The 21,561-nt window shown below is 35.6% G+C and overlaps 2 protein-coding genes across 2 annotated transcripts; one reads left to right on the top strand and one right to left on the bottom strand.

Moving 5' to 3' along the window:
• The first annotated feature begins 793 nt into the window (after window positions 1–793).
• LOC141671941 (uncharacterized) lies at window positions 794–1,492 on the top strand. Its single transcript, XM_074478400.1, has one exon. It carries the CDS (start codon window positions 826–828, stop codon window positions 1,324–1,326), a length of 501 nt encoding a protein of 166 aa, XP_074334501.1. The 5' UTR covers window positions 794–825; the 3' UTR covers window positions 1,327–1,492.
• Window positions 1,493–3,126: 1,634 nt separating this feature from the next.
• Window positions 3,127–7,800, bottom strand: LOC141711980 (uncharacterized). Its single transcript, XM_074514726.1, has 15 exons — window positions 7,760–7,800; window positions 7,456–7,524; window positions 7,022–7,139; window positions 6,811–6,867; window positions 6,005–6,109; window positions 5,603–5,686; window positions 5,257–5,372; window positions 5,064–5,165; window positions 4,870–4,983; window positions 4,696–4,752; window positions 4,549–4,615; window positions 4,386–4,439; window positions 4,200–4,274; window positions 4,016–4,054; window positions 3,127–3,868 (listed from the first exon to the last, which is right to left on the bottom strand). Exons 1-15 carry the CDS (start codon window positions 7,798–7,800, stop codon window positions 3,722–3,724), a joined length of 1,245 nt encoding a protein of 414 aa, XP_074370827.1. The 3' UTR covers window positions 3,127–3,721.
• Window positions 7,801–21,561: the final 13,761 nt, after the last annotated feature.

Below are 21,561 nucleotides of genomic sequence, written 5' to 3'. Positions count from 1 at the left end.
GCACATCTGAACATCTCCGAACCTGGACTTGTTCTACTAACATTTAGTCCATCACTATCAACTTACAAACACGATATACATGTTAATCTCTTTTCCTAACCTCTCAAGTTTTCGAAGAGTTGTGAGCATAACAATCAGGCATGACCATGAGGGTTCTGGAAGAATCGGTAATGTAAGAATCAGAAATGATCCACACATCTACCTCCTTAAAATTTTCCGGAGTTTTAAAACTTTATTAAGAGATCTAAGCAGACTAGCGAGGCAGAGGAGAGGGCGACTGAATGATTCTGAGATAAAAACTTGTGATAGTATAGGATAATATACAGCTTAGGTGAAAATTAAGTAGACTAATACTTATCTTCGTATACATCATCACCAATCCCGCTCATTTGATTTGTGGTTTTATGTAGTTCTGGATATTAAACCATATATCACAAGTTTTAACGTATGTTGTAGATTTAACTACACTCTGCAAACAATTAACTTCGACTCGTAATTTAAAATTTTAAGGTAACATCGATGGTTATTTATTAATTGTACTGGATTAATGTTATGGATTCCCCAGAGTAATCTTCACTTGGGACGGATATGCCGTGGCCTACTGGCCTTGGAAGATAAATATTATAGATTATCTGCAAGATGGGGATAAAGTTTTTAGGATCTTCTGATCCGAAAAGAAAAGAATATGATTGAACACCGTCAGTAGTGCAACTTTCCGTCCATGATCAGACAGGTATGAGATGCTGCATATCTAGTTAGAATCATCAGGTAACACTATAAATAGCACTCAGTATCACCAAGAGAAATGCAAGCTCAACAGACAAAATGGTTCTACAATCAGAGATGTTTCCTGGTGGCTACAAGCAACAGAGCTACTCACATGATGGATACTCCTCCTCGGGCTATGGCCACGGCCATGGTCAGAGCATGCATATGGGACCTACTCCATCATTCAGCTCTTCTCATATGATGCAATCTGGTGGACATGGTCCACACAGCCACACTAGCACTGATTTTTACAGCAGTGGCTCAAACGGGCATATGTCATCTGGTTTTTCCCATGGCAGTGGTATGAGCCATGGAATGCCAACGGGCGGCTATGGCAATTCTTACCATGGAGCTAGCGGCAACTTCAGCCATGGAATGCCCACTGGCAGCTATGGAAGCTCTTACCATGGGGCAACACACGGCCCCATGGGAACAAAGATCGAGTCACTGAAGCATGACTATAACAATTATGGTCACTCAAGCATGCTCCATAACCCTATGCATGGAGGTTACCAGTCAGCTGAGTGGAAACTCAAGTCGATTGAAGACGACGACTAGAGATGCCGTGATACTAATGCATCAGAAGCATGCAGACTTTAATTACTTGGCAATGTCTCCAATTTCCCCACATATATAATTTGTGGTTGTTATATAACTAAGAATGTATTTCCAGCATAACCTACTGCTTAAATAATTTTTAATAACATATACGGGAGTTGTGTAACTTGTGTTTGATATTTGTCATGGTTAAAACAATTTGGAAACTTAGATTTCTCCCTGGAAAATCATCTTTAAAGCTTAAAAAAATTATTACAGATAAGGAGAACAAAGAAGAAAATGATAATAAAGCTCGTATAAAAGATAAGCAGCCTAGCTTTGGGCATGACAGCCTTGACTGAATTGTAACCGCGACAACCATTATTGTGCAGAGCATTGCCTGCTCTTCATGTGGGATGCAGTTTGATTTAAGTTCAACATCTATGTTGATTAAAACTGAAAGAATTTATAAATTTTGGGTAATTCATAGAGTTACTCATTATTTTCCTCAAAGCTGAAGCCTTATCAACTGTTGCTTGATTCCCTACAAGTCTACATACGAGGATAAACTATCCATCACATTTCTTCAGGAAGTCCGAATCTTAAATATTCAGATGAAACCACGACATCGTCAGATTCATAAATCACATTCTGCAGATTTCTTTCCTCAAGTTCTTGGAGTCTAATCACCGCATCCTCTAATTTATCTTGTAGTCCCCAAAAATGAAATAAGCAAATTAAAAATTATTTCTGAATATTTGACTAATCGCCTGAAATCATTCATTTAACTTCTAAAACCAGTGCACACAGAAAGTTGTAATTCATCCGTGTGTTAATTTATAATCCAGTTGCTTAGGTTATAAGCAAGGAATATTAACTTCAATTCTTACGCCAGAATCTCTTACAACTTCTTCCTTCTAGGCATGTTCTTCTATATGCCACAGCGAATCTTTGACGACTGACGAGATAGAAGCTGATTAAATCAACAAAGACAGAAGTCCAAAGCCCTATCAAGCAACTTTTATGGACCTATATTTCTTTAAAATAGTTTGAATACTATATATTAATTTAAAAGAGATATTGGTCATTATTAATGTGCCCGGTTAACAAAATCGGAACCTAATTGAACTAGCAATTTAGTGGGGGTGAAATGGGGACCCCATTCCCTCTAAGAGGATAAATCAAACCCATCGTATGCCTTGGCATTCATTCTATTCCCATTCCCCTAATCCCCATTCCCATATCTTTCAATTCCATTCTCGATTCTCATTCCTATGATGCATCCAAACGCCCCTAAATAAGTCATTTATGGTTGAGACAGATGTTAGCACATGAATACTTCTAATGAGTTTAAAGACTTGATGTTTTGTTCGAATTAAACATTCTTCTGAAGCACCAGAGTTGTGTCAAATATGAGTTAGGTATTTTTCTGGTGGAAAGAACTAGAAATGTCAGGCGCCATGGCTGCCTCAAAAAAGCTAAACTAAATTCTCTTCGTTTTCAATCACTTGCATTCGACGTTCCTATCATGAAAACTACCTAATCATGGTACTATATATATGTGCATATGCACATCAACAAAAATCAAATATCAAAGCTTTCATTACATAAACTTAAAGATCCTGATTTGTCATCATTATAACTGTTCCTAAAACACTTAAAGATGAAGTTCATCACCTTAAGCCATGACTACAAGCACAAGCTGCAACACAAATACAATAGCCACCAGAAACCGGAAAATGCACAGATGCCACACAAACTGGTTGATACTCCTCCATATTCAAGCATTTACGTAACTTCTCACGGATTTGAGGCGCCTGCTAGAAGGAATCTACTGCTAAATTATGAACGTGCAAATCGCGAAGAAGCTCATTATGATGTAAATATCGAAGATAACATTGATGCTGAGGCTGAGGACTATATCAAGCTCAAGCATAAGATCTTTCAACGTGGCGACTCCTATTGGAACAGTGAAAGATGAAGTCAAATGCTTGAAGTTCATTGGCATGCATTACTATGCAAAGCCAACCAGCTGGATTACATTGTGTCTAACTAAATAAGATATTTCAAACTTCTTTCAGTCCCCTCTCTAAATTTTAATAGTGCTACGAAATAATGTGTAGAAGGTAATTTGTAATTTTGTATATTGCTTATTTATTTACCTCCAGCTGGGATTTGTACATTGTTTATTTGTAACCTTCACATTTGTTTCTTATCAATCTTCTGAGCTTGATGTGTGATTAATTGGTTTAATTTCCCCTATAATCTTACTTACCTCTCTAATAATAAAGGATTAGAGAAAGACAATGTTGTGAATACATTGTTGGACTGTAGTTCGAACAATAATAAAGGAAATTACCCTTACAAGGAAATTATTACAGTAACGGAACTATTCAATAATAGAAAATTAAATATGTTAACAGTTCATGCTCAAACTTCTGTTAAAATTGGTGTGATGGGGAATATTGGAAGGATCAATGCCAATAGATTTGTAATAATCTCTTTCTGCATCTTTAAACCGCCTTCCAAACATTATCCATTCTTGTTGACTCCTCTTCCTCACCTGCAACCTCAGTTGCTGCAACCAAAGAATGATGAAGGTAATGTTCATAAAGTTATGATTTGATACAAGACTTTCATTAGTACAGCCTATAACATATTTATAGAACACCAGAATATTGTAAGAAATATATAATATGGCAAAGCATACCCCTTGTTTCTGTGGTTGTGTCCCATCATCAGCTTGCCCCTACCAAAAGCAAAATGGTGAAACATTACATTCTGATATCCGTTAGGTCTATCATACAGGATGTAAAATACAGAGAAATGTGTCAATGCGTCTGTGTTTATGCGTATGCATGCATGTGTGGAAAATGCTTGCTGGTGCACTATACATGATCACCAAGTGATGGAATGCCTTGATGGACAATCCACTGTGCATCTACGACTCCAATCTTCTCGTAAGCAGGCTATACAGAAAAAACAGATTCAGAGGGATTAAACTCTATCACATTACAAAATCAAATGCATCCACTCTTAAAATAAACACCGAAAAGAAGTATATGGTAATCGGAGCTGACCTCAACACAATGTTGGAGGGCCAAATCAAGACCCCATCCGTGGACCAAGTCATTCTACAAGGCCATAACAAAGAGAGTAACTATAAGAAATCAAGGCTGAATGGGAAGATGTAGGACCTGGGACATTATCAAAGTTAAGTGCATTATGAACTATAGTTGATACCTGAATCAAATGCCACACACATCGCCATGCATCTCTCGAAAATACAGGAGCCATGATTTCTACAAACCTGCAATCAGAACAGGGAGTGAGTATACCAGAAGACTTCAAAGTCCTAAAACATTAACTTGTGAAGCAACCATGTCATACGCTGCACAGGGAGGCAAATGAGGATCTTTGCAACATTCTGGTATCTCCTCTGCTTTCCTAAAGAAATACGTTCAAAAGCAACACAAAAGAGAAATAAATCACAGTCAATTTAGTAAATTTTCCTCATTAAAGGATAACCGGTGGCTGTTCTTGTAGAATTTCCATCATCCTTACTTGTGAACTTCACTGCCTTTCATTCTTCTTGTCATTCTCCAAGCTTGTCCTTTTTGAGGGTTTAAACCAGGCTGTGAAATCTCCAAACCATGTTTTTTGACAAGTTTAATGTATCTGGAAAAAGCAAGTAATCAGGCGAGCTTGTTGAATTTGAGCCGTTCCATAAATTTTAACTTTTTGCTATTAATACTTACTCCTCCGCATCAAAATTTTCAACACCAAGATCCTCATCCCAGATAAATATGTAGTCATAAGATGCAACAATGTCAGGATGAAGAAATCTTTTTGCATACCACCTTGGACAAAAGTCATCATAGTATATAAGCATGACATAAATACCTTGACAAACTGCAAAAAGAAGGAAGAATCACCCTAATAGTTACTCACCACTTCGTTTGTTTCTGGGCACTTACATGGATCGCCTTCTTTGACCATTCATATTCATCCCATTCACTTGCTCGATTATCATAATGAAACAAAAGAATTGTGAAGTTTTCTGAAAACTGCAACACAAACATTCTCAGAGAGAGGCAAAGGCCACATACATTCCTAGCATTGTAGCCTAGTATACACGCTTAAGAGGTCGCGGGTTCAAACCTCTAAGGAGGCAGGGTTTATGTGTATTTAAACTTCAGTAATTGACCATTAAAAAACAAGGCCAAAGATACAAAAATAATAGGCCATTTTTATTTTATTCCAACTTCCATGAGAACATAGTGAGGGAGGGGCTGACCTTCTTTATTGCAGCATCAATATTATGCCTCTGATTATAACCAACTGTAAAAGTCACAAGATACTTTGGCGTAATAGTTAGGTCCTGCAAACGAAAGATTAATCAATATTTCATGCATTATCAGATAGTATCATGTTCGGCAATTCCACTTTTGAGGTTCCCAAATGATAACAATAATTACAGAATTTACAGAAGTAATCACTCCTTTTAAGGAGGCAGGGGTCTATGTAGTATCTTTTTACATCACCTAATAGTTTTCTGCCAATGTAATCCTATTAATATATTTAGTTCACTTAGTCAGAATGTCAACTACTTGTCAGGTGTAGAAAGATAATAAGTTTAAACTTGTGACCATAATGTATATGGTAAATAGATAATAAACATAATGATACAGATAATTACCTCACTGGGTTTACCATACATTCTTCGAAGACAAAGGTCTGAATGCGGAACAACAATGCCTGGCACTAATCTTTCTGCACCTCGCGGATTTGATGGAACCCATATCTGCGTAAGTTCAGTAGGGAATAGGGATACAAACATGAGCTATGAGTTTTTGTATTAAAAGAATAGTTGTACATATTAGACAATTACACCAGATTGAGAAAAACAAAGTTGCATACACATTAGTGACTTATACTTTTTCTTTGCCAGGATATAGGTCAATTTTTGGAGGAGAAGCTGACTTTAGCTCAGTTCCATGTCCATATTTAAACAGACTTTCAGAAGTTTAGGTTTAGTGCATGTAGGCAACATTTGAAAAACCAGAACATATACACGTTCTATCGTGATTACCTTCAAATTTAACGCTAATTCAATGAATCATTACTGGTAAGGGCCTGCATATGAAATGAACTCTAGTTTCCATTCTCCGTTTTCTTTCAAATGCACAAGTCTAATCATGTATGATGGTTCACTTTATGAAACACTCCCAGAAAACCAAGAAATTAATAAGATGCATAAGAAACTATATATATTTTAAATAGTTGATGTCTATATCAAAGCAAGATAATGACCATAATATATTCAAATTAATTAATTGCAGAAAGGGTGGTAAACTCTTGTCCGAAACAATGCAAGAAACATATTTGGTTATTTGTTACCAACGAATATCAAAATTTAATATCATTTTATCATATATAGGAATAAATTATGAATCAATGTAAAAAAGAACCACAATGTACTCATTATCATAACACAAGGTGTACCTTCCAGGTATCATTGACGTCTTGAGCTGTTTTTATGGTTGAAAAAATAGGAGACATCTGTCCATTGAAGAGCTGAAATTATTCTAAGAGTTCAAGGAATTGCAGCACACATGCTCCTATCGAGGCTTCTGGTGAGTATCTACGAGGACTAGGCTATAATACAGGGGGGACTCTGCAGGGAAGAAAATCAATTAAAGACAATTCTACATACCTTAGACCAAAGTGTAGGATACGATACTCCTATCAGGAAGCCAGAAACAATTCCAACCAATGCTATCAGAATTAGCCTGATCATGTTCTCATTTCGCTTTTTACAAGAAGTGTTGCGCCTGAGAAAAGTTATAGTTTGCATGATTAGTCGTATGTATACAAGTCAGTGTCGAAGCAACGGGAGGCTGACCCAGAATTCAGCCCCGGCTGGCTTAGAAACTTGGTAGAAATTCTATATAACAAAATACCAGTACAAAAAACAATCCCGCAGGTTTCAACCGATGTCTAATGTGTAATTTTTATTCTACTTTTTCTAGTAGTGCTGGTTTGCCTTCAAAACTTAGGAATAAATACTTTGGACCGCAAAGGTTTTTAAATCCTAGTTCCATAACAATTAATGTCATTCAGACAACATTTGTAAACTAAGCTGCAAACCTGTGAGAAAAGTGCTCCAATGAATGTCGAGTCTTTGAATGCTTCATCTGCAACTTGGAAAAGGCTGCTCTGTAATGTTCAATAAGTTGCAAATAAACAAACCAGAAAATTTAAACAGTTGAAGAAGTAACACAGATAATGAAAATTCGAAATAGATTATACAAATGAAAAGGTGCAAGAATATTATTTTTCGATTGTCAGGAGAATATTATATTTTTTAAATAAGCGAAATACAAGAGATTTAGAATCTGTTCACGAATGGAGTATCACGTATGTATGACAACATTTTAATTAGTACACGTACAAAAACAGGGGCTCTGTACATGTAAACGTATCATTGGTCATAGATAAGTTTCCAAATTTAGAACAAAGGAATTATGGTAATTATGGTAAAGTACTAAAGTTGGATATTAAAGTATTTCAGATATCATATTTAATATTAAGAATAATTTTCGAAGAAAAGATTTATATTTAGGCAAATCTGAAAATGGAAAAGTATATTCGATACAGGATTATTATGATTATTTACGAATACCTATAGGTTATTTGTCTTACTTTATTAAGGTTTATTATATTCTCTTTTTTAATAAATCTATTCCAATAATGAATTTCTTGGAATTGTTCTTATACTTGCATTGTAAATGTATAGGTATAACCGTATAAGTATAATTACTTTCTAAATGTTGCCTATAACCATTGGACTTGTACTTCCTTCCATATATGATTAGTGTGCACATCAGTGTTGTAGTGTATTGTACTGTGATCTGCTAAATGTTTCATTAGCGAACTAGTCAATCTGACTAGAGAAAGTGATGAATTTTAGGAACAAATGCTTTTCAAAAGTAGAGGCACATGCACACACTAATTTGCACCAACAAAGAATGCAATATGTAGATCACAGATGTATATTGATGCCTAGATGAAAATTAGATAATGTCTCTAGAATACTCTAGAACAACCTCTTGACTTTCTAAAGTCATAACTCTTGACTTTTGACTTTTCAAGTACATGTATTTGGCCTTTGGATTTCTCTACCTATGTTCATGTATTTGGCCTTTGGATTTCTCTACCTATGTTCTAGTGAGCCTATAAATTGGACTCAATTCTCATCTTGTAAGACACTTGAATGAATACAATATTCTCTTATTAATCTCTCTCTTTCTCACATATCTATAATATAGTTATCATAATATATTTCTAACACGTTATCAGCACGATTTGCTTATAAAATAAGGAGATCAATTTTACTTAAGTGTTGAAAGGAGATCATCAAAGTGTAAATAGGTGTTGGAAATTCAAGAAGAAGAAGGATTCTACGTTATTTCAGTTTGTCCACCAGGTAAGTACACTATTTTTAGTTTACTTTGCTTCGGTTGCAAATGGATGATCTTTATGTGTTTGTTATGTGCCTGATTCTTTTATATTTTGTATCTGATTCATTATTCATTGGAATTTATTGAGTTTATACTCGTTGTAAAGACTTTTTGATTATCTACAATCTTTCTTCTTTGCGTTTTTCCAAAATCTGCTTATAAGTATGTCAAAATCTGCATTTTGTGTAATCTGATTGTATGATTTAGGATGATATGCAGTGACTTCTAAAATTCATATTAAATTGAATATTAGTTCAAATATTATAAGCCATACCATTCTGAAAATCGCTTTTCGATATCTACCTTTTGTCTTTACATTCCATTACCATATAATGCGATTTCGATGTCTTAAATATCAAAATACTATCATAATTAGGAGCTGATTCTGATTCCACAGTCCACAAATATCTGTTTTCGGAATTCGTTACTTGTTCATTTTAAACGAGCCTTACCATTCTGGAAAGGTCCCGGAATTTTCTACATTTTGTGTTTTTTTATAATTTTTCAGATAAAATCATCTTCATAGAGTAAATTGGTATTCTTTGAAACTGATCAGATTTGACTTTATTATAATTAACCATTTTATACAGTAGATTGCATTCAATGTACCACTAGATTGAATTCAATGCATCATCATCATGTTATATTATCATGGGTTTTTAAATATTAATGCATATGTGTTTTTCTTGCATATTTTTAAATATTGACCGAATGTGCTTATTATAAAAGTGTTAACGAAGCATATTACTGTGCGGAGAGAATATTACTGATACGGATATGATGGAAAAAACTTATAACGTGAAAAAGGTTTTACAAAATATTCAGATTTGATCTCAAATCCAAAATTACCCTATTTTCAAGCATGATAAATCTAATCCCGACCAGAAGTTGGAGAAAAACATTGATAAAAGAAAGGAGATTGTTGAAAATGAATGTTACAGATGTGGAATGAAAGGCCATTGGTCACGTACCTGCCGTACGCCAAAACACCTAGCTGATCTTTATCAAAGCGTCCATGAAGGACAAAGGCAAGAATGTTGAAGCAAATTTAGTTTTCAAAGATAATGAACATGCAGACAATCTCCTAACAATGACTTATTTGGATACCGCTGATTTTTATAAGACTCCTGATGGCATCACTACCCTAGATGATAAACAAAATGCTTGATGTACTTATTTGCTTTATTTTACATTCGCATGTATATGATTGTATCTCTTTATGATTATCCTTACTAATTATATATTTATCTGTTATTGAAGCAATATGGAAATTTTATATTCTCGCATTGGGCATATAACAAAAGAGGGAGATATTTGTCTTGTAGATAGCGCAACGACTCACACTATACTTAAAAATAAAAAATATTTCACCTCTTTAAATAAATATGAAGGCAATATATGCACAATTTCCGGGAGTATAAAATTGATCGAAGGCTCCGGAAGAGCTACTATATTACTACCCGAAGGAACAAAATTTATTATAAATGATGCGTTGTTCTCCCCAAAGTCACAAAGAAATTTATTAAGTTTCAAAGATATTCGCAGAAATGGATATCACGTTGAAACGGTGAATAAAGGGGATAAAGAATTTCTTTATATTACAAGTATCACTTCGGGTAGCAAATGTGTTATAGAAGAATTGCCAGCCTTTTCTTCCGGAATATACTATACCAATATTCGAAATATTGAGGTAAATGCCACAGTAAACCAGAAGTTTACTAACAAAAATAATTTTGTTATATGGCATGATCGGCTAGGGCATCCTGGATCAATTATGATGCAAAAAATTATTGAGAATTCACATGGGCATCCATTGAAAAACCAGAAGATTTTTCAATGTAATGAATTCTCTTGTGCTGCTTGTTCTCAAGGAAAATTGATTATCAGACCCTCCTTAGCAAAAATTGGAACAGAATCTCCTAAATTTTTAGAAAGAATACAGGGTGATATATGTGGGCCCATTCACCCATCATGTGGACCATTTAAATATTTCATGATATTAATCGATGCATCAACAAGGTGGTCACATGTGTGCTTATTGTCATCTCGTAACCTGGCGTTTGCGAGACTACTTGCGCAAATAATCCGATTAAGGGCACAATTTCCGGATTATAATATTGGAACAATTCGATTGGATAATGCCGGAGAATTCACATCAAAAGCTTTTAATGAATTTTGTGCATCAATTGGGATACGTGTTGAACATCATGTAGCTCATGTTCATACACAAAATGGTCTTGCAGAATCATTTATTAAAAGACTTCAATTGATTGCTAGACCATTAATTATGAAAACAAACCTCCCAGTTACAGTCTGGGGACATGCCATTTTACATGCGGCAGCACTTATACGCATCAGACCTACAAGCTATCACAAATTCTCTCCCTTGCAATTGGCCTCCGGAAGAGAGCCTAATATTTTCCATCTTAGAACATTTGGGTGTGCTGTATATGTCCCAATTGCCCCACCACAACGCTCAAAGATGGGTCCTCAAAGAAAATTGGGAATATATGTTGGTTATGAATCTCCCTCAATAATTAAATATCTTGAACCAATGACAGGTGATTTATTTACAGCAAGATTTGCAGACTGTCATTTTGATGAAAATGTTTTTCCAAAATTAGGGGGAGAGCTTAAAATTTTCCCTAAATCAGGGGGAGAAAATAAGCAGCTGGAGAAAGAAATTACATGGAATGCACCAACATTGAACATTTTTGATCCTCGTACAAACCAATGTGAATTAGAAGTTCAAAGACTAATCCATTTACAAGGCATAACAAATCAATTTCCTGATGCATTTAATGATATCAATAGAGTGACTAAGTCGCACATACCAGCTGCAAATTTTCCTTCAAAAATTGAAGTCCCTGAAGGACAAATTATCAAGACAAATGAGTCAAGACCTCGCATGAAGCGAGGTAGACCAATCGGTTCCAAAGATAAAAATCCTCGGAAAAGAAAAGGAGCAAAATATGATGATGCCCAAATAGATGAAATAAAATCTCAAGGAGAGACCCCAGAAGAGACCCGTGACATGAATAACCAAACCCCAAAAGAGGACCAGGTACCTGAAAATGTTGAAATATAAGAGATCTCTATAAATTATGTTGTCACGGGAAAGAAATGGAACCGAAATAACATCATCATCGATGAAAATTTTGCATATAACGTAGCACTTGATATAATAATGGAAGACGAGGATCTTGAACCAAAATCTGTCGAAGAATGTCGTCGTAGGGAATATTGGCCAAAATGGAAAGAAGCAATTGAAAAGGAATTGAGCTCACTTAACAAGCATGAAGTTTTTGGACCTGTAGTCCGAAACCCTAAAGGGACTAAACCCATTGGTTATAAATGGGTATTTGTGCGAAAAAGAAACGATAAAAATGAAATTGTGAGATATAAAGCACGTTTAGTTGCTCAAGGATTTTCACAAAGACCAGGCATAGATTATGAGGAAACATATTCCCCTGTAATGGATGCTAGAACTTTTCGTTATCTTATTAGCCTGACAGTTATTGAAAAATTAGAAATGCGATTAATGGATGTTGTGACAGCATACTTGTATGGTTCCCTTGAGAAAGATATTATAATGAGGATTCCTGAAGGATTTCGAATGCCTGAAGCATCTAAATTATACTCTCGTGATCTTTATTCTATTAAGTTACAAAGATCCATATATGGATTAAAGCAATCTGGTCAAATGTGGTATAAGAGGTTAAGCGAATATTTACTAAGAGAAAATTACAAGAATGACCCTATTTGTCCATGTATTTTTATAAAGAAAACAGAATCTTCATTTTCTATAGTGGCTGTGTATGTTGATGATTTGAATATCATCGAAACTCCTGAAGAGCTCCAGAAAACAGTTGATTACTTAAAAGCAGAATTTGAAATGAAAGATCTTGGGAGAACAAATCTTTGCCTTGGATTACAAATTGAACATCTTCCAAATGGAATTTTTGTGCATCAATCATCATACACAGAAAAGATCTTGAAACGGTTTTACATGGACAAATCACATCCATTTAACTCTCCAATGGTTGTTCGATCACATGATAAGAAAAAGGACGTGTTCCGACCAAAGGAGGAAAATGAAGAGATACTCGGTCCTGAAGTACCCTATCTCAGTGCTATAGGCGCGCTTATGTATCTTGCTAATAATACACGACCCGATATAGCATTTTCTGTGAATCTATTAGCAAGACACGGTAATGCCCCAACTCGGAGGCATTGGTATGGTGTTAAACATATTTTTCGGTACCTTCGAGGCACAACTGATATGGGTTTATTTTATTCTAATAAATCCAAAGCAGTGCTAACGGGTTATGCAGATGCAGGATATTTATCTGATCCAGATAAAGCTCGATCACAGACAGGTTATTTGTTCACTTATGGGGATACAACCATCTCATGGCGATCTGTAAAACAATCTCTTCTAATCATGCAGAGATTCTTGCAATCCATGAAGCTAGTCGAAAATGTGTCTGGTTGAGATCAATATGTCAGCACATTCGAGAGTCATGTGGCATGCATCATGACATGACACCAACAGTAATGTTCGAAGATAATGCAGCATGCATCGAGCAGCTAAAGAAAGGTTATATCAAAGGCGATAATACTAAACATAACTCGCCCAAGTTTTTCTTCACACATGACCTTCAAGAAAATGGAGAAATTGAAGTCCAACAGATACGCTCAAGAAACAACCTTGTGTTAGTGTATACTGAAAATATTTATTTGAAGTATGTACATTTATTTCTGGCCAGTTTATTTGAGAATCATTTGAATGTTTACATGTTGTCTAATATTATATATTGTGAACAATCTAGTATCAAATGGGATACATAATATTAGATTGTTAAATACGGTTATATAATATAATAAGGTTCACAGCACATGTGGTGTTGGACAATCCACTGGTATGCCTGTAGTATTATTTAGATTAGTTTATATTGACTAATAAATAATACTAGTATACTTTGTGTATATTGAACATGATCAAATTTAGAATTGTTCCCTTAATACTGATTAAGAAGGAGAACTAAGATTCTATGTTATTATTAATGCTTAGGTTCTTAATCCGGAAATAGTAATTGACACGTGTATATTATTTACATGCTTTGATTTATATATGAAATCATTCTTTTGAATTATATCATTATATTTTGGGTGATGGAATTATATACATGGTGGATATTATTTATTGAAGGAATCCATGTCCTGATAATATTCGGGTTAATGATGTCCCCTTGAAAGCTCAAAAAGATTTAATTATGTGAAACCCTGCAGGTGGAATTTATTCTGGCATAATTAAATAAAGGTTGAGTGGATGATCAAGGATAAAAGATATTAATTTAATAAATTATCAGTAATTTATTTAATTAATGGACATATGATATTTTAAACATGGGGAATTTAATAAGCAAATAAATTTGGAACCGAATTAATTAAATTACGGTATTAGAAAATGTAGTGCAAATATTAATTCTTTAGTGGATTGAATTAATATTTAATTACATTGGGCTAGGCTCAAGATGTAATTAGAAGGCCCAACCTAATTATCCATGTTCCCTATTGTAGCCTATATATATTCTTATTCTCTTCTTGCTTGGAATTGTGTGAAAACATATTGTAGCCACCAAGGAGCAAGAAGAGAGGATAACTTAAGAAGACGGAGGCCACACTTCGCTCAAGAGAATTTGGGAATACAATAGAAGAGCATGGAATCAACCATTAACAAGGTAATCCTCTTTTCGTAATCTTTATCGTAAAACGTAGTAACACCCTAAGTCCGTGGTTCCCAATAATTGGTATCAGAGCCTGGTAATGGGTTCTACGTTTTATGATATAATGTCCATGTCGTAATTATATATGCGTGTATATAGTGTTTTGCTTGTATTGGTTTTGATGCAGGTTGTTAATCCACTATTATGACCATGTATATTTTAATTATGTGTTTGGATCCCACGTGGTTTAATCGTGGTTAATTTTTGTTTTGGTTTCCACGTGGTTTAATCGTGGTTGTAATTTACACGAGGGTTGATCGTGTTAGAATAGATTTTACAAAATTAGTTTTGTATTAGATCTATTTTTTTTGTAATTATTCCGGGTATTTTGTAATAGTTATGTGCGATCGGAAATCAATTCCGGTAGTTTTTTGTTCCGCTGTGCAATTACAAGGGGCTGCTGTTGATGTTTGGATCGAACAAACTCAAAACAAAACTCACAGAAAAGAAACAGGCGCGCGCGCGCTGCGGCCGCTGCGGCAGCTGGGGCTGCTGGGCCTGCTGGGACTGCTGGGGCTGCTGGGACTGCTAGGGCTGCTGGGGCTGCTGGGGGCGTCGGGGCGCGCTTGGGGCAGATTTTTTTTTAGAGCTGGATTTTTTTTCAAGGGCCATAATAGTGACAAATTTATTTTAATTTTTTCCATTAAATTTTAATTATTGCTTTAATTTATTGATTATGTGTATCGTTAATTATGTGTGTAATTCTTTTAAAATTGCATGTTTAACTTAATTAGGACGACATGGACATAAATTTTATTTATTGCTTTAATTAAATGTTATATGTTGCTAAAATTATGTGTGTATTTTGAATGCATGATTAGACATAATTATAACAACATAGGGCCCCGTTTAATTTTAAAATTCCTCAATTTTAATAAAAAAAATTCTAAGTGGGAGAGGGAATTAATATGAAATTAAATCTCATGGTCTCCATTATTGGTTGTAGGTAATTTAACATAAAGACGAATATAAATTATATATACGTCACCCATCGTGGCATGTAATTTATGGTGTCTAGAATGTTATAGAAATTACTAGAACAAACTTCTTAAATTAATAAATTTTGAAAGGATAAATACGGATTTTCTTTATTTCTGATTTGGGGCGATTTTGTCAAAAACGGGTTCATCGAACTTGTAAGGCTGTGGGTTTTAAGCGAGACCGATGTGACTCCTCCACTACCTGGAAATCAAACCATTGATGAATATTGAATTGAAGTATTCTATTCAAGACAAAATTACGAATATTGGAAGGTATACACGCCACCCATCGTGGCGTACCAAGTTCCATAGATTTCGAATAATTTAAGATTTGATGATGGTATACACTTAGCTATGAAAAATAATATAGTTCACCCCAACGTGGCATATTGTTTAGTAATAGGACCGAAGTAACATTTAAACAAAATTAGGTGATATACATGTCACACATCGTGGCGTACCAGAAGCTTATGGTGTTTAGATGTTAGTGCATTAAATTTTAATAATTTAGATCTTAATAATTAATGCACCCTTATTTATGTGATGTTTTTATGCATGATTCTCAGGATAAAATGGGCTTTAATCCACTATTCACCATACTTAAGGATAACAAACTTACCGGACCTAACTATATTGAATGGAAACGAAATTTGGACATTGTGTTGACTGCTGAGGAGTACAAGTTTTGCACTTATGAACCCAAGCCTGAACAGCCTGTTGCTGATGCTCCTGAAGATGAGAAAGAGTATTATAAACGGTGGATTAAGGCTGATGAGATGTCGCGATGTTACATTCTGGCAGCAATGTCGGGTGTTTTGCGGCATCAGCATCAGTCTATGGCCATTGCTTCGGATATGCTCTTTAATCTCAAGGAACTTTTTGGAGATCAGAATAGGGCTGCTAGGCAAGTAGCCATGAAGGCTTTAATGAACACTCAGATGGCTGAAGGCACACCTGTAAGGGATCATGTTTTCAAGATGATGTCGCATCTGAATGAGATAGAGATCCTTGGTGCTGAACTTGACGGGGAAACCCAGATTGACATTATCCTTATGAGCTTGTCCAAGAGTTTTGAGCAGTTCCGCTTGAATTACAACATGAACAAGAGGCAGTATAGTCTCGCGGAACTGCTGACAGAACTTCAGGCAGCTGAAGGATTATTTCGGCAGAGTGTTCAAGTGTATGTGGCTGAGAAAGGTTCTTCCTCTAAGCCGAAAGGTATTAAGAAGAAGAAAAAGGCTCAGACACAGAAAGCTGTGAAGGCAGTGTGAGTTCAGGGTGGTGTGAAAAAGCCTAAGGGAAAGTACTTCAGATGTAAACAGTCAGGTGACTGGAAACAGGATTGTCCTCTTCCTAAGAAGACAAACAATACCGGTATGTCTCTTTCTCTAGTTACAGAAACATTTATAGTGGCTATATCTACGAGCACTTGGTGTATAGATACATGAGCCACTGATCATGTTTGTAATTCTATGCAGGGGTTCCAGCTATCCAGAATGCTTAGAGATGGTGAGATATACGTGTTCATAGGAGATGCTACGAAAGTAGCAGTAGTTGCAGTAGGAGTTATTCATTTATCTTTTGGTTCTAATAGGATTTTGGTTTTGAACAATTGTCTTTATGTACCTTCTTTTAGAAGGAATTTAATTTCGGTATCTAAACTTGCTTTGGATGGTTATAATATTTGTTTGGATCGTAATGTTTCTATTATGATGAATAAACGAATTATATGTTCTGGTACATTGCAAGACAATTTGTATATAATTAATCCTAGTCAACCTGCACTGCAACTGCAATTTAGGGAATTGAACAACACATCTTCTAACTCTACTAAAAGAAAGGAACCTTCTAGTTTGAACCAAACATATCTTTGGCACTTGAGATTAGGTCATATTAACTTGAGGAGGATTCAAAGACTGGTAGTAGACGGGCCTTTAAGCTCATTGGCAGTGGAGCCATTTCCAGTTTGTGAATCCTGCTTGGAAGGTAAAATGACTAATAGGCCTTTCAAGGCAAAGGGGAATAGAGCCAAACAAGTATTAGAATTGGTTCACTCTGATTTATGTGGACCCATGAATATCCAAGCAAGAGGTGGTTATGAATATTTCGTCACTTTCATTGATGGTTATTCAAGATATGGGTACGTTTATTTGTTGCGCCGTAAGTCTGAGTGCTTTGATAAGTTCAAAGAGTACAAAGCTAAAACGGAGAAGCGACTTAATAAAAGTATCAAGTCACTACGATCAGATCGTGGTGACGAATACTTGCTTGGAGAATTTAGGAAATATTTATCAGAAAATGGGATAGAATCCCAGTTAACTGCACCAGGCACACCCCAGCAGAACGGTGTAGCAGAGAGAAGGAACCAGACTCTTTTAGAGAGTGTTAGATCGATGATGAGTTATTCGGATTTACCCAAGTCATTTTGGGGACATGCCTTAGAGACAGCAGCTTATCTTCTGAACTTAGTACCTTCTAAGTCGGTTCCTAAAACCCCCTTAGAATTGTGGACCGGGGATAAACCGAGTCTAAGACATATTCGAATATGGGGTTGTCCAGCACATGTGCTGAACAAGAACGCGTCTAAGTTAGAATCTCGTACAGAAGTAAAGTTGTTTGTAGGCTACCCCATGGGAACGAAAGGATATTTATTTTATAGTCAGAAGAATCGGGATGTCATTGTTAGCACCAATGCAAGATTCTTGGAGGAGGACTATATAATGAATCACAAACCCATGAGTAGTGTCGTTTTAGAGGAACTAGTGGGAGGGACAAATAATACCCATGAAGCTGTAGTACAAGTAGAACAACCACAACATAATGTACAACCTGTCACTAATACCGCACCGGTGCCTCATCGTAGTGGGAGGGTTGTTCAACAGCCTGATAGATTCATGTTTTTGGGAGAGTCTTCAGACTTGGTCCCTGGTGAACATGATGATGATCCCCGTACATATGAAGAGGCAGTACAAGACAAAGATGCAGATCTTTGGAAAAAGGCGATAGAATCTGAGATAGAATCAATGTATTCTAATCAGGTCTGGGAGCTCGTGGAACCACCCAAAGGTATAAAACCTATTGGATGTAAGTGGATCTACAAGAAAAAGAGGGGATTAGATAAAAAGGTGAAAGCCTGGAAAGCAAGACTTGTTGCGAAAGGGTATACTCAGAAAGAAGGTATCGATTATGAGGAAACCTTTTCACCGGTAGTCATGCTTAAGTCAATCCGTATTCTTTTATCTATAGCAGCTCATCTCGATTATGAGATTTGGCAAATGGATGTCAAGACAGCTTTTCTTAATGGAAGTCTTGAAGAAACCATCTATATGCAGCAACCAAAAGGATTCATTAAGGAAGGCCAAGAGCATCTGGTATGTAAGCTTAAGAGGTCTATTTATGGACTTAAACAAGCTTCTAGAGACTGGAATATTCGTTTTGATCAGGCAGTCCAGTCATATGGATTTGATCAAAGTCCAAGCGAATCGTGCGTGTATAAGAGAAGTGAAGGTAATGCAGTGGTTTTTCTAGTACTATATGTAGATGATATTTTACTCATTGGAAACAATGTTGAGATGTTGTCATCAGTAAAGGCATGGTTGTTCAAACAATTTGACATGAAGGACTTAGGTGAAGCGGCATACATCCTTGGGATCAAAGTTATAAGGGATCGCAAGAAAATGATGTTGGCTTTATCTCAAGAGCCCTACATTGATGAAGTATTAGCTCGTTTTAACATGCAGAACTCCAAGAAAGGTTTTTTACCTTTTAAGCATGGAGTTGCTCTATCTAAGAAGCAGTGTCCTTCGACACCTAAGGATATAGAGAGCATGAAAGCAGTTCCTTATGCTTCAGCATGTGAAAGCTTAATGTATGCTATGTTATGTACGAGGCCTGACATCTGCTTTGCTGTAGGCATGGTTAGTAGATATCAGTCGAACCCAGGTCAGGAACATTGGAGTGCAGTAAAAACTATACTCAAGTACCTGAGAAGGACTAAGGAGTATATGTTAATTTACAAGGCCTCATATCTATTTCCTTTGGGATATACTGATTCAGATTTCCAATCAGATAGGGATAAGAGGAAATCAACCTCGGGATATGTTTTACTTTGGGAGGTGGAGCCGTTATATGGAGGAGTGTAAAGCAGAAATGCATTGCAGACTCCACCATGGAGGCCGAGTACGTGGCGGCCTCTGAGGCTGCCAAGGAGGCTGTATGGTTCAGGAACTTCCTTTTGGACTTAGATGTGGTACCTAATTTGCCTAGGAGCTTGACGGTGTATTGTGATAACACTGGTGCTGTGGCAAATTCAAAGGAACCGCGAGACCACAAAGCAGCTAAACATATTGAACGTAAGTATCATCTCATACGAGGAATCGTAAAGCGAGGGGATATAGTTGTGGCTCACATATCATCAGAAGACAACCGAACAGATCCTTTCACAAAGAGCTTGCCAATCAAGGTTTTTGACAAGCATGTGGAAGCGATAGGAGTCAGATGGATGGACACATAGATTTTTATGTAATAGTGGATTAAATAAACACTGATGTACACATAGAATATTTTGAGTATAAGTGGGAGATTGTTAGTGTATACTGAAAATATTTATTTGAAGAATGTACATTTATTTCTGGCCAGTTTATTTGAGAATCATTTGAATGTTTACATGTTGTCTAATATTATATATTGTGAACAATCTAGTATCAAATGGGATACAGAATATTAGATTGTTAAATACGGTTATATAATATAATAAGGTTCACAACACAGGTGGTGTTGGACAATCCACTGGTATGGCTGTAGTATTATTTAGATTAGTTTATATTGACTAATAAATAATACTAGTATACTTTGTGTATATTGAATAAGATCAAATTTAGAATTGTTCTCTTAATACTGATTAAGAAGAAGAACTAAGATTCTATGTTATTATTAATGCTTAGGTTCTTAATCCGGAAATAGTAATTGACACGTGTATATTATTTACATGCTTTGATTTATATATGAAATAATTCTTTTGAATTATATCATTATATTTTGGGTGATGGAATTATATACATGGTGGATATTATTTATTGAAGTAATCCATGTCCTGATAATATTCGGGTTAATGATGTCCCCTTGAAAGCTCAAAAAGATTTAATTATGTGAAATCCTGCAGGTGGAATTTATTCTGGCATAATTAAATAAAGGTTGAGTGGATGATCAAGGATAAAAGATATTAATTAAATAAATTATCAGTAATTTATTTAATTAATGGACATATGATATTTTAAACATGGGGAATTTAATAAGCAAATAATATTGGAACCGAATTAATTAAATTACGGTATTAGGAAAGGTAGTGCAAATATTAATTTTTTAGTGGATTGAATTAATATTTAATTACATTGCGCTAGGCTCAAGATGTAATTAGGAGGCCCAACCTAATTATCCATGGTCCCTATTGTAGCCTATATATATTCTTATTCTTTTCTTTCTTGGAATTGTGTGAAAACATATTGTAGCCACCAAGGAGCAAGAAGAGAGGATAACTTGAGAAGACGGAGGCCACACTTCGCTCAAGAGAATTTGGGAATACAATAGAAGATCGTGGAATCAACCATTAACAAGGTAATCCTCTTTTCGTAATCTTTATCGTAAAACGTAGTAACACCCTAAGTCCGTGGTTCCCAACACCTTGCAGATCTATTCACGAAGTCGCTACCCCCATCAGTTTTTGAAAGCTTAGTACATAAGATTGGCATGCGTCGACTTAAGGACTTGAAATAAACTTTTCAAAATCGATGTACTCTTTTTCCTTTACTAGGATTTTTTTTCCCAATGGGTTTTTTCCTAAAAAGGTTTTAACGAGACACGATTATTGAAAATTGGACATCCAAGGGGGAGTGTTAGAATATGGATGTCTCTAGAATACTCTAGAACAACCTCTTGACTTTCTATAGTCATAACTCTTGACTCTTG

This window comes from Apium graveolens, chromosome 1 (genome assembly GCF_009905375.1).
Source record: "Apium graveolens cultivar Ventura chromosome 1, ASM990537v1, whole genome shotgun sequence".
In the NCBI taxonomy this organism is placed as follows: domain Eukaryota; kingdom Viridiplantae; phylum Streptophyta; class Magnoliopsida; order Apiales; family Apiaceae; genus Apium; species Apium graveolens.
The sequence above is the reverse complement of the archived record's forward strand: the minus strand, read 5'-3'. Positions and strand labels throughout refer to the sequence as shown.